Raw genomic sequence first — 14,433 nt, 5'->3', positions numbered from 1 at the left:
ATTACCTTTATATTTATCATTCTCAGACTAGTTCTGCTACGCAATAAAAAGCTTATAGGAACCTCAGTCATGGTACTTCACCACAACTGACAGTAAACATTGCGCCTGCATATGCAGAAAACAAACACTCTGCTCTGTAACAAGGCACAGATTACTAACCTTATTTAACATTCGGAATAGTCTTGTTGTTTACTATACATGTGAATCATCCCCAAGATTTCAGGCATCATAGGTTACTCCAGAGCTTATTTAGAGTTGTAAGAAGAAAATCATGCCATTACAGCTGTATTTACCTTCAAATACCTTATTTATCTAAATTTAAGTGATCTAGCTTAAGAGACAGTTTAAAATTCTTTTCTGTGCACAATGGTAGCACAAAAGCAACCTGTAGGTAAGCCACCGCTGGTGTGCCCCAGGGTTCAATACTAGGGCCAATGCTCCTTAGCATCTTCATTAATGACCTGGATATGGGGACAGAGTGCACCCTTGGTAAGTTCACAGACCATACAAAACTGGAGGAGAGGCTGATACACCACATGGGAAGAAAGTTCAAGAAAATACTTGGAAATACGTCTAGTCCTAAAAAATACTTGGAAAAAATAACCGTTAGGATTAAAAATCTAAAGTTAGTGGCAGTGTCACACAAACAATTTAAGTAGGGTATGACTCAAAACTCTGCTTCTGCCCTCAGTTCATCTGTCTTGGCAAAGAAGTAAGCTGCATTAGACTTGGATACCTGGCAAACAACGTGTTTTCTAACACATCAGTGTTCCTGATGACACATCGAGAGAAGGGAAGGGGGACACATACTCAAGAAGTCACATTCTCTGAAGATTGACATTGCAGTACAAGGGATCTCTTTCTTTTCGGTGTAGGCAAAAAAGAGGTCTCATGCTCATTTCCCAGTGCACGCGTGCACTGTTCAGTTTCTGCTCCACAACTTTAAACCACGCTGTCTTCTCATTATTTTTTTTTTTTTATAAATACGAGAAGTATTGATAAAAATGCAACTGCATGACATGACCACAGAAAGCATCACTACTATTCTACTTTTTAAGACAATCATAAGCCTCTCTCTGTGTGATTAACAGTTAAATTACTCATCTTAGGTAAAGATTCACTTAACTTTTAAATACTTAAAATGAAATATCCATTATTTTACTGTCAAGGGCAGTTAGATGATCATGAAGAGAGGACAGGACAACACTTCGTATGCTATTAAAGGGCTCCAGTACTTAATTTTAAATAGACAATTATTAAAAAAAAAAAACGAAAAAGATTTCACCACTTCAGAAACTGGTACTATTCACACTGTTTGGCAACAACTGTTGTTTATGATACAGCAGTTGATAAAGTAGTCAGCCATGGAAACCTGTCAAGAGGACCAGAAAATGAACGAAAACTCACTGTTTACTCATTCTACAACCATCAAAAAAAGCCAGATGGTTGAAACTCAACTTCAACCTCAAGGACCCTATAGCACATCCAAGACAGATTTAATATGCAATGTCTGAAATTCCTCCCAAGATCAGTACCGAACCAACAACATATTCACACATCCATAGAGTCTGTACCACAGACTATGTACCACGGTCTGTATCACAGACTATTAGCTCAAGAAAGCAATACAACATGAAAATATATCCCTCAGGACATAGTTTAGAGACAACTGTTCAGTGCTTTAGGGAAAATATTTTAGTCATGGCCCACTGGTATGGGCAAAACATCTAATTAAATCTTTTGCCGTGAAATACTTCATACAGTCTTCTAGCTTAAAAAGATAAAGTGATTTTTGACTGGAAAAACATATTTAACTCAAGCGAACCACGCTGTCACATCATTTCCATCTATGTATTTCTGGCTATATGGTGTCCAACAGCTGATCTATTTACATTAAATATGGCCTGATTATGAGATTTCTTCTGAAGAATGTTAAATAACACTGTACTGTAATGATGAGAAATGTCAGATGAAGTCATGCTTTTTGCCATAAATCATCACAGAGCTAAAGCATAAAGACATTTTCACACCTGATTTAAAGATTAAGAATTAAGAGAAACAGTAAATTGTGGAAGGAACAAGACAGATTAACCCAACTTCCTGTCAGTTTGCTAATAGGACATAAAATAATGAAAAAAGACATTGTTTGTTTGTTTGTTTTAAAAAAGGACTGTTTGTTGCTGGTTTATTTTGTTAATGCTGAAAAATGATGGAATGGACTAAATAATAAACGTCTTTACGAAGTTTTGTTGTCCCCTCCTCCCCACTCCCCAAAGACTTCAGCATTTCTTAAATGATACGAAAACAAGTGTAGAAACTATTTGGAATATAAAAATTCTAAGCAGTCTTTACATATTTCTTGCTTAACAATTAAATACTTGTGATACTTTTTTTCCTGTTGGCTTCCAAGATCCCTTAACCGCATTGCCAGAAAAAAGTATTATACAAGTTGGAAAAGCATTCCAGACCTTGTCAAAGCTTAACGAAGTGTAACAGTTGTTCATTCTTGTTCCAAGTCATTCGTTACAACATACATTAGAAATATTACTGGAAATAAAACAATAAAAAAAGAATAAAATCGGAAAACTAACGTTCATGTAAGCACGTATACCTGATACCAAACCTAAGAGAAATCCTATGACAGGATTGTTGTCTTGTTGACAGAGCAAAATGAAATATCTGTGGGATTTGGGGGTTCATATACTTAACTACATAAATGATTTGATGAAAAAAGTATGTGTGTGTACACACACCTCTAAATATTCTTTCATATTCACTGAAAGGCAAGCTCTTTGGTGATTTTTTCCTAATACACATCTCTTCAAAATCTGGTACTAGCATTTTTAAAAGGGAATATCTGAAAGATTTAGAATTCAGAACCAACTTTCTTTAAACAATTTTCCCCCTATTATATTTAAGTTCTGTCTTAAAACTGAGGTTTGGGAAGTACTACTTCCAGATCATGTTAGGCACTTGAACAACATTAAGAATAGAATATATCACATACTGGAAAAATCCCAGGACAATGATTATTGTGATAGCTCTATCAGGAATCTCCAAACTTTCAAATGGAGGAGGGGAAAAAAAGTGTGGGGTTAGAACTGTTAGAACTGGACCCCACAAAAAAAAGGTACATGAGGAAAGAAGTCTACTTACATTTACCTGACGTATTCCTTTGTATCAGTCTCATTACTTAACTGCCACTATTTTTGTGGCATGTATTTATTAATATTAGTCTAATTTCTTTTGAAAAATGACTTTTTAATTGTTGTTATTATGAGTATTTTAGTGCTCCTCACCTTGCCAAGGCTTGGACTTTTGTGGCGTGCCGCTCTTCCTGTTCTGCTGCTTTCCTTCTCCAGTTCTCCATTTCCTGCCTCAGTGCTGCAGAATGCTCCATCTCTCCGTCAAGCAGGTTTCGCAGGGACCTGGAAGAAGGTAGCAGCATCTGTTAGAACACCGCAAACAGTAATTAGAGAATCTTATCTACATCACAGAGTAGGTTATCTGAATGATACCACTAATGTCATCCTAAAATTTCTTTATTCAATGTAAAAAAAAAAAAAAACCACACCTGATTTGATTACACAAGGATATGAAAAGCTGCAAGGAAAAAGTACCCAATAAAAATCAGTTGCAAGTTCTTACTATTAATTTGTATTAATCTCGTCAGCATGCCCAGAGCACAACCTGCTACAGTATCTACTATACTACCACACAAAAAGAATTTCTTATCATAGTAAGTAGCTTATAATCTTGTTTCAGTGCTTCAGTGCAAGCTCCTACTTCTCAGAAAGAATCTACAAGCAACGTGTTTATTAGCCAGAGCAGAAGACAGGTAGGACTCTTGTCTCTACTGAGAGCACTGTCATATACCTCTGTGTAAAACCTTTGATGAAATATCAAAGGCCAGAATGAAATAAACACCCTCCCCCCCCCCCCAAAAAAAAAAAGGAAACTGAATGGGACAATAATTACCAATTATGGCAGTGAGGAGAAGAGGCAGCAAAATGGGATCAGTTGATAGTCTCAACACAAAAAAAAAATACTTAAAATCTCTTTTAAAAACATAAGTTACCAAAAAAGTCTTTCTATAGAGTAAAGATAGTACATCTCAAATATATTTTCATTTAGTCTTGTCATGTGTTCCAATATACTAAAAAAATAGGTTTGATGGCATTTTGAATGAATGACATTTTTACATTTACATCATTATTTTGTCCCAGGTAAACACGAGGACATTCACAAATGACAGCCACTTTCAGCGTAACATTGTTGGCAGTCCTATATCATTTCTGCACCAGGGGGGGGGTGTGGGGGGGGAACTTTCTGAATATTTGCATAAGGACAAACTTTCACTTATTCAGAAAGCTGCCTTAAGAGATAGTAAGAATCTTTTGGCTCTAAGTTTTGGTTTTGAAAAAACTACAATTTGTGAAACCTCCCAAAGACAAATGGCTATATGTGATTTGAAGTCAAAGGAAAAAGTAGACCTGTAAACACTACTCTTCGGTATCCACAGTTGAATATTAATTTATTACGCGTACCTTTTACAAAAAAACAATATATATATATATATATATATATATATATCAGGAGCATGACAAAAAGATTATGCACAGCTTTATACAAAGGACAGCTTGTATTAGAGAAATCAAATGATAACAGCGTTCTGAAATTATATAGTGCCTCTTGACTAGAAAACAGAAAACTACCTATTCTGTTCTTCCAGTTCATCCTTTCTGTTCATCATGGCCACAATAGCTTGACGAAGTTCATCTAAAGACAAAAAAGAAGGGACAAAAAAGATTAATTTCTGTGTGTATTTTTGTTAATATCAGATCTAACAGCCACATACACAGTGGCATTAATTAAGCAACACACTTAAGATGACGTCAAGGTCATTTGCTATTCAGCAAAGCACCTAACAATTCTCTTAATCTCATCACCAACTTGAGCAATCTTTCAAAAATTGTATTATTTAAACACTGTATCAGAAGTACTGATCAAACTAAATTAGCCTGTATTTGGCTTTAATGCAAACTTGTAAATGTCTGTCATAACTACTGCTGATTTGTTTTTAATTACAGCCACATGGGGCATCTTAGGATACAATGCACCTTTTCACTGGAAGCATATTAGTGAAATATATTGTTACCTGTGTACCATTTTCAAATGTTTCCTTGCTATAAATCTTTGCTAGTGTTTTCCTTGCTATAAATCCTGATGCAGGAAATACAAGTATTACTGTGAGACCAGAGAAGAGCGATTGATTCAACTCAAGCTCAGTCTACTGTTTTAGAGGCAACAGGTTTTCTGAATTCTGCTATTACCTAAAAAAACCTTTTTATTTCTTCTTATAAATACCTTCAAAAATATTTTCCATCATTACATCAAGAACTAAAAAAAAAAAATAATAACTGACTTTTTCTTTGAACTTGTGAGAAATACCATCTTCAGCAGCACTACCATTTCAAGGGAGATTTTCAGTTTCAGTGAGGGGATAAGTTAAGGATCTTCAGCCTGTACACAAGTCAGTACTTCCTTGCCTTTTTTAGGGTTAGGTTTTTTTAGAGTAGCTTTTCTGTACTGTACAGAGAAGCGTCAACTCAAAGCCATGCTGGACTCCTGCTGCTATTGTAAGTATTATAGTGTATTTTACCATGCAACTGTACAGCTGTACTATTACTATTTACTACAAATTTACTGAAAAATATTAGGGATTAATCACCTAACCTAAAACAGATTTCAACTTCCAGATATTGCACAAACCCATGAAATACAGCACATCTTCAAAGATTTGCATGGCTTCTAGCAAACATCTGAATGGACATGTGCCCTAAACTCATTTTTTTTGAAAGCATCATTAACAATTTCACACAGGTTCATCAATAATTTTAGAGACCTTCTGCAGGGACAAAATACATTATAACATCCCCGTAACAGTTACACGAACTGTTCCTGTTTATAAATACAATAAATCAGCTGACTCTGTTCTGCAAGTATTCAAAGTAGACGTCAGCAATTTTTCTGAGCTTTTACTGAAAACCATATTAACAGAACTGGTATTACTTAATTTCTGTGAGCAACCAAAGCCACTGGACAGCTTTCTTCTCTCCCTACATTCATTTCACTGGCTTACCCATAACTTTCTTCATATTTTTCTACAGTTACAGAAGTTTTTGCCCTTTAAAAAAAAAAAAAGATTTAACATTGTGCTGTGGACCAGATTAAGTCTCTCCAACTCGTAGTAATGGGCAAATGTAAAATTTTATACTACATCAATCAATGTATCAGTCAGTGCAGACACCACAATTCAAATCTGGCATTGCTAATCTGTTGGTTAATTCCCCCTTGCAGGATTCTGCAGGGTTCTCATATCACTTGAAATCTGCCAATCCTATTTGCTCATGGTGGATTCTTCTCAAACCATTTCTGCTTCTTTGGCCATGGAGAAATTAGACAATTATTTTTCCACCCATTCCACATTACAGCTTGAGAAGTAGCTGGCATTAGCAAGAACCATTTCAGTAGGTCGAGGGATTTTGCACTCCATTAATTCAGCACAGAAAGAACAATTATTTTTGTACAGTACCTTAGCATCTTTATGAGTTCTCTATACAGCCAACCAAAAGAAAGATTCCAAATCTTGGAGAGAAGCCAAAGTAAAATTTGTGGGTATTAAACACTAACTTAAAAAAAAAAAGTGGAGATTTCTGCTTTCTCCCTCAATAATATTACTAGCATTCAAAACCAAAGCTGCGATTACATTAAGTAGTTAATCAGATTTCCTAAGGCTGTGCTCTCAGCATAAAGAATGTTCCAGCATGCTTCTTCACCCATCACTCCTACCGCCTTCCCCGTGCTGGCACTACTGTTTGTATACAGTGTCCTCACAGGAACTGATCCAGCTCAAAATCACATTTTTCTGCTGGGCTACTTTTCAGACAAAGAATTGCCAAGTGATCTTACTGGCAAGTTCAGTACTGCTGCTGGCAAAAGGCACGCAGCAGAAAGCAGTCAGGGCAGAACACAACACCTTTTTTAGCCATTAAGGATAAGGAATACAGGGCAGAACACCCTTTTTGCAAGAAGAAAGTTCTGAACAGGCAACCATTGCAATTTATGCAGCAATTGTAGGACAAAAAAAAAAAAAAAGAAAAGATTTGATACTACAAAACATACTGTGTTCCAGTATTTTCATGCCTGTTTTTCAAAAGAGTCTGTAATAGCTTCTTACTTACGAGTAGTTATTTTGGAGGGAAAAAAAAGACTATATTCTGAGACTTAAGTAATATATTAAGTATTATTAGTAGTATTCTTTTGGTCATGATGAGACACTGCCACTTTGTGGGCAGCTTGGAAAAAACGGATTTTTTTTATTTTTATGTTTTGGCACCTGTAGAAAATTGGTGGATTGTAATAGTCCTAATATGTAATGTTATGATATGTAACCACCACTAATATATAATGTTATGACAATGGACCACATTCTGTCAACGTGAAAAATAAAAATTTGTTTAAAGGATGAGGAAAATAGAACAATCCAAGAATTGTTCAAGCCTTCTACAAGTGTATAATACAAGCAAAAAACATTCATAGTAAGCTTTCAGTAGAGTACCACAACAATAAAATAATGATCTCTTAACTATTATGTTGAATTCAGAATCCTCCTCAAGACAGCATTAAGCCAATGGCTTTTTAAATATTTCAATACGGTCACTAAAATATGGTAATGCGACAATCTGCACAAGCTGCTATTATTTCTCTGACAATAAAAAATTAAAGCCACTGCTACTCAAACAAGTTACTGTAGGGCTGACTGTACTTACACTGGGGTCACTACAATAATTGGTGGTATGCATCCTCAGTCTGTTTAAATGTGTACTGAGTTATTAACATTTAATTGACAGATTTTAAGTTGTCTCCACTTTTCCGATTCTACCTGCCTATTCAAACTGTAACCTTAACTTGCCTACTAACTTGATCTTCTTTCCCTTATTTTATCTTATCTCACTTCTCCCTCCAACACACACAAAGTAAGCAGAGCATGTAAGCAAGATTCTTATAGAGACTGTATTTTGCAAAAAAAGGAGAAAAAAGCCTCTTGAAATAAAAGAAGTTAGAATGCTTATTTATATTTTAATCTTTTTTTTCCTGAAAAATCATAGATTTTGCAGTATTGTTAAAGACACAGCAAAGCAGACACTACCAATTTCATAATCATGTATAGGAATGGGAATTAAGCAAATCAATGCTTAATTTAGGACCACAAAAGCAAACACTCATACTCAGTATTTCTCAATAATTTTGTCCAACTATGTACAGCAGTGGAGATGTGGAAGGAAGAATCAACACAGACAACTGGGCTGGGCTGGGCAGCCAAGGTTCCAGGAAGGCTTGCACAGCCTGTGCTTACTCTAGTATTTACGAGTGGTAAATAAATAAAGATTACCAAGTTTAAAAAAAAAAAAGACAAACATATTTCACGACATTTTTTTCCAAATTCATGATATTTTGATATAACTGAAGTGAATTAAAAGGACATACTCCTATCCTAATTCAAGCCCAACATTCAAAACTTTTAAAAATTGCAATTTTGTACTCTCACTTAGGCTTCTCTAAAATTCTTTGCAGTGTGTGAGAGCAGTCAGCTGAACACAACAAAGTAAATCCAGCATCATGCACTGCAGCAGGTTGACCTCAAATCTACCAGAACATCCACAGTTCATTACTCTCGTTTGTGTGTTATGCTTGCCTCAGATCAGTTTATGATTATAACATTTTTTTCAGCACTTACGTCTCCTTCAGTGTAGGGGTTAGAAGAAGGAACTGGGGATGGGGTCGGGGGGGAATCTGGATGATACACACCAACTTGAAGGTTGTACCTTCAATTTCAAATTTCTCTGACTTCTGCCTGCATCCTCAATCTTTCTCCCTCTTTTCCCCATCCTCCCCTTTTTTCTTTTAATAAAGCAGTGGGAGGATAGCCAAGTATAACTGCTTCAGACAACTGTTTGATGTCAGAGTTTATGTCCTACTTCTAAACTGCTTTGAGCTTGACATAGCCATTTACACTCTGTAAAGTAGTATTAACAGAAAGAGATACACTACTGTTACTAAGAAGCAGCATTAACACCAACATATCTAAAATTCAAGTGATAATCAGAATTTCATAAAGACAGATGTAAAATAACTCAATGTCTTTCAAATTATGTAATCTTAACAGCTATTTTCACAAAAACTTTTTTTTAAAAAAAAGACTCCCAAGTACTAACCAAAAACTCTAAACCAAGTCTTTCTTTAGCAGTAAAAAAGATAACATGAAACTTTAAGAATGTGCTTATTAGATTTTTCATATTAAATCTCACATTTTAAAACTCCAAGAATTAACTTCTATTATTGAAATTAACCTGTAGTGCCTAGTTACTAATAAAGCAAATATTTGCTTTAAAATGTTTTTAATCCACTTGCATACTACTTGAATAATCTAGCTTCTAAAAAGCTTTCCTAAAATCACATCCAGAGCATGAAATAGGTTTTAAAAGTGCCATGCTTTATGGAGCACCTGTCAATTTCCCAGCAATCTTCAGAAAATTCTTAAGCTTCACAACTCTTGAGCTATTTAGCCAAAGAAAGATTGGATAAGTATGATTTGCAATCACCTTTTATGAAGAATGAGCTGTAAGTGAAATCATCTCAGTGTACACAAGGTCATGCAGCACTCCTCTGCAATCCTGCAGATAGAATACCAGGGAGGGCTGGGAGCAGTCTACTGAAATGATTTTTTTTTATTGTCCTGGATGCAAATTTACACGGGTATCTTCTGAGACAAAATAAAACCTTCAGCAGACTAGTTACATCTTATATAAGAAGTCTGACCTTTAGAGACATGCTCCCAAAGCCACTTGCATGATACATTGGCTATCAAGGCTTTACTGCTCCAAAATCCTCTAAATATTAGCCTGTCATGTCACTATTAATAAGGCAAATTTTAGTAGGAAACAAATTGGACAATATACTTTGGGCCTTCTACTGTAGAGAACAAATTGTCCTAACTTGGGAAAAAAAAAAGAGTACATAAGATAAACTACAGCTTTTTTCCTCCACAATAGAAATTATACATCCTCTTTCCACAGCCATACTTTCAGAGAAGTCACAAGAACTGAGAACCTTTCAGGGTCCGATGGCAACCAAGTTAAAGAACAAATGAAAAGCTATTTAGAGGACAGAATACAAAAAACAAGCACCTTACTTCCCTACACAGCCTGGATAAAAATATCACGTGTAGTTTTTGTTTCTCAGTAAGGTTGTTCAGTGGTCATGAAGAACTGGGAGTTTTCTCAAGAATGTATGAAAAAACTATGGAATAGCAAATAATGCTACAACCTTTACTAACTGCTGTGGTTAAACCCAAACTTAAAAAACAAGGAAAATTACAGTGGAATAACTAAGTTCCCAAATACTTAAAATTAGCACTATAGTCAAAGAACCTTGTGAGAAAAACACGAGAGTCCTTCTAAAATGAAAGATTTGGAACTTCCATTTTTTCCCCATAGCAAAAACAAAATTATACAAAAATGAAAAACAAAACAAAATGACTCGTGCTATATGAGAGATTTTTCTGGTGTAAAACAATGCTGAAAATATAGTCTTCCAATTACAATAATTAGATAACATGCAATGTTACTTACGATGCAAATATGACACGATAAAAACAATTTTTTAAAAAACTGGAAAATGATGTAATGGTACAACTACATAAATTTAAAGCTTCTAACAAACTTAATTCATTATTGAGGTGACTACAAGACAGATATTCATAAAGTAATGCAAGATTTCAAATGATGTCTAACGTGCACGTTGAAAATCTAACCCTACAGATTATGATTTCTCTTGAATGGTACTTGTTTTGTTGTGTTTTCCTTTAAGATGTATCTGCAGCCAAGTTAACCTATATAGATGCAAGGGAAATAAATTCAGGAAAACCATTCAAGATAACAGAAATTTTAAATTACAGTCTCTCATAACTTTTTTTTTTTTTTTTTTGCATGCATAGCAGAAGGACTGAGAAAAGGTTAGTATTATACAAGCAAAATGGAAAGGAAGAAGAGGAAGAACAGATTCAGAATAAACTCTTTTCAAGCTTTGTCTTCAGAATTAAGCAACACAAAAATCCACAGCCACTGGAGACCTCACAGTTTTTCTCTCTACACTATTGCATTACATTTTTCTTTCCTGATGTGTTAGAATTAGTTGCCATGCAACCAAGCTTTAAGCCTCACCATTTAATAATTCTTCTGCTAATTGCAATATAGAAAAAGAGCTTCAATGTCTGGGTTTGTCATAGCACTGAATTCTTACTGTATGGAGAATCTACAATCAGTAATAACAAACTTGAGAAAAGAATTGTTATTGAATGTATCTGGGATCAGCTATTATAAAGGTATTAACCTAAAAGTATAGCCAGCTGAATTTTCATTATAATACCAATGGTTCTACTGGCTTCATAGCTTATATGTTTCCTCAAAACCTTGTCTGAAATGCCAAGCTAATGATTATGTTTCTTTTGACATTGTGGTTCATTTCATTTAGAAACTGCTAAGTATCAACAATTGAAAATCTCAAGGTTTACTTTCTATTTTATAGCTGTCCTAACTACACATGTGCACTGAGCAACTGAAAGAGACCAACTGCGGCCCCTGCTGGTACCTATGAAACAATAAAATCAGTGAAGTGCAATAAAAATAGGACATTTTCCATTAAAATTCTACGACTGAAAAATAAAGCTAAAACACAAGTACAAAAGGATTAGACTATAGTAACACCATGAACAGAAAACACCCAATGACCAAAGCATCACAGTGCTTTCAACAGTAACTTCATCTACATCTTCAACTATGTCACTTCCAAGTCTCAAACTAGATTTTCACTTTATAAAGCACTTTGTAATAAAGGATTTTTCAGCTTTGTAAAGCTCACTCAGCAGATATTTACTAGAGCCTGAATCAGAATTCAGCAAAAATTCATGGCTTATCTTTAACACGTCAATCAGATACCATTTGAACATGAAAATAGAACACAGGGTTAGAATACCGTAGTGTTCATTCATTTTGATGATTTCATAAATCACTTTCACAAATGAATCTTGTCTGCATCACTTCTGTATTTCCAAATGTCATCATTTAAGATTTGTACATATTTACGTAAAAAAAAAAAAAAAAAAAAACAAGAAACAGACATACCCTAGAGCTTTAGGAACAAAGCCACATTCACCAGCTCAGTTACAGAACTTTCTGTACAGAGACAAAAAGCCATACTGGCTTACTTATTTACATAGCTGGACAGTTTAAGTATTAAGACTTCTTTCTGCAAATTTATGTAAAGAAAAGGATGGAAGATGGAATAAATAAACTGACAGTACTGCTAATCTCTCTCCTACAGCAAAGGCCATTTTATTCTGTCCAGTTCAACTCTTAACACTAATGAAAATAAGACTGTCTTCCACATTAATCTTAAATAGTTTTTTTTTTATGAAAGGCCACATTTATGTTTGGAACAAATTTTCCCTATTAAAACCATAGACTGAGTAGAGTTCTTGGGTTTTTTTTCTTTGCTCTCCTGGCATTAAAAAGCAGGAAAAATAACTAAGTAAGATCACATCAGAACCAACCATTAGCATTTTCAGAACTTGCAGAAATCGAAAGATGTTAATCAAATTAAATCATTACTATTAATTTAAATACGGAAGCCACTACTAGTATAAGGATATTTATAGCAGTTCTGTGGAAAAAGAGGCTCATGTCATACAGGCTGCAATGAACCATAACCTGGTATCAGCCAATTCAGAATCATTTCTGATGTGGCCAGCACATCAGAAATGAAGTGCTGCATGCCTCTCTAAATAGATCTCCTTGAAATATGAGTAGAAATGAAGGACTTTAACAGTTAATTCCATAAATCTAGATACATCAAGGAAGTACTTACTAATTGTCATGGATTCTGGCACAGTGGCTGAAGGCAACATATTGCTTAAAGTATTCACTTGAGCTGCAGGATTGACTTCCACTCTAAAAAGTAAAATGTACATAAAAGTACATAAATGTGCATAAAAGTACAATGTCATCAATTAATGGAAACAAAACCCTGAATTCAAAACTGAAGCAAAAAGACACTAGAAGTCTCGTCATCTATTCAATGCATGTAATCATACACAGAAAACAACTCATATTCAACCAACTTATGTTTAATTGTCCTTTAACTTATCTGTTTTGTCTGATTTTTGAATACACGCAAAAAAGGTTCAAATCAACAGGCCACAGAGAGTACGGTTAATAAACAACAACATAAAAGCTATCTCCAAAACCTGGAGGCTACACCTGCCTGTCAATTCAAGTTGATATAACTACGTGACTTCTTCAAAATGACCAGGAAAAGTACAATATATGAAAATTATAAAAATAGGGAAGTGTAGGCTTTTGCATTTGTCTTTCCAAAAATTTCCAAGAGCAGCCTGATAACAGTTTGTTTTCCAATACTGCGTAGCTATTTGTTAGGCAACAATACTAAACTAGCAGCTATAGGTGGAAAGCGTTTTTTTGCCTTTTTCTTTTAAAATGTATTTGACATGTACCTGTAAAGATGATCAGATCTTCTTGGAATCAGTTCTACTGCATGAACACCACTTTCATGCCTCTCTCCATTCTCCAGGTTATCTAAAGTAGAATGCACATGCACAAGCGTCTTCAATTAACAGTACTTAAATAAAGCAATACTTACCTTCACTAAAGAATTGTAAGTGCTTAAAAGCTTTCTCCAAAGCTGGCTTCTGTACTTTCACACCGAATGCCAGCAGAACTGTAACACCGCCATCAGTTTCAACAAAAATTATTATTGCAAAACTTCTTTTTATAGTTTAGATGTTGACATTTAACATTGACAGCAATGTTGTACATCTATGAAGAGACTTCTTATTGAAGTTATTTTTGCAAGCCCCAGGAGTTCAATTAACATGGCATCTGATACTCATTACAAATCTGTTTTATGACTTGCAGGAAATCAATCTGTGGTTCGTCCCCTATATCCGAAACCTTGCAGAGGCACCAGTCTTTTAAACACTCCCAACGGAGCACCATAGCTTTTCTCTGACTTGCTATGTATACATTTGGTACACATGGCTGTGAACCAAATACCAGGAATCAGATACTTTTCAGAAAAGCATGGATAATATACATCTGTCCACACATCCACAACTGCCAGCATCAAAATACACATATCACTGGGCCCGCCGTGATGGTGGAAGGAAAAACAACAACACCTACCTTCTGTGAATGTATTAAGAAAAAAAAAAGAAAAATCATTTACATTTTCTGGATATCAGTATGTAAGGGTTACAAAATTACCCTAAAACAAACCTGAAATCATGAGCTAAAA

The 14,433-nt window shown here is 34.9% G+C and overlaps 1 protein-coding gene across 5 annotated transcripts in view; it reads right to left on the bottom strand.

Annotated features, from left to right (window-relative positions):
- SNX29 (sorting nexin 29) overlaps nucleotides 1–14,433 on the bottom strand; it is a 140,854-nt gene that overhangs the window by 103,639 nt on the left and 22,782 nt on the right. For all 5 annotated transcript variants that reach the window (XR_014572872.1, XR_014572873.1, XM_083800741.1 and 2 more), the window contains exons 10-13: nucleotides 13,634–13,715; nucleotides 12,988–13,070; nucleotides 4,716–4,779; nucleotides 3,300–3,428 (exon numbers count right to left, since the gene is read on the bottom strand). Coding sequence is in view for 3 of the 5 variants with exons in the window: in XM_083800741.1 (XP_083656867.1) it covers nucleotides 3,300–3,428; nucleotides 4,716–4,779; nucleotides 12,988–13,070; nucleotides 13,634–13,715 (358 nt within the window). In the remaining 2 variants the exon portion in view is untranslated. The remainder of the gene's footprint in view (nucleotides 1–3,299; nucleotides 3,429–4,715; nucleotides 4,780–12,987; nucleotides 13,071–13,633; nucleotides 13,716–14,433) is intronic.

This window comes from Anser anser (genome assembly GCF_964211835.1).
Source record: "Anser anser genome assembly, chromosome: 15".
Classification (NCBI taxonomy): domain Eukaryota; kingdom Metazoa; phylum Chordata; class Aves; order Anseriformes; family Anatidae; genus Anser; species Anser anser.
Note: the sequence above shows the minus strand (reverse complement) of the source record. Positions and strands in the feature narration are given on the sequence as shown.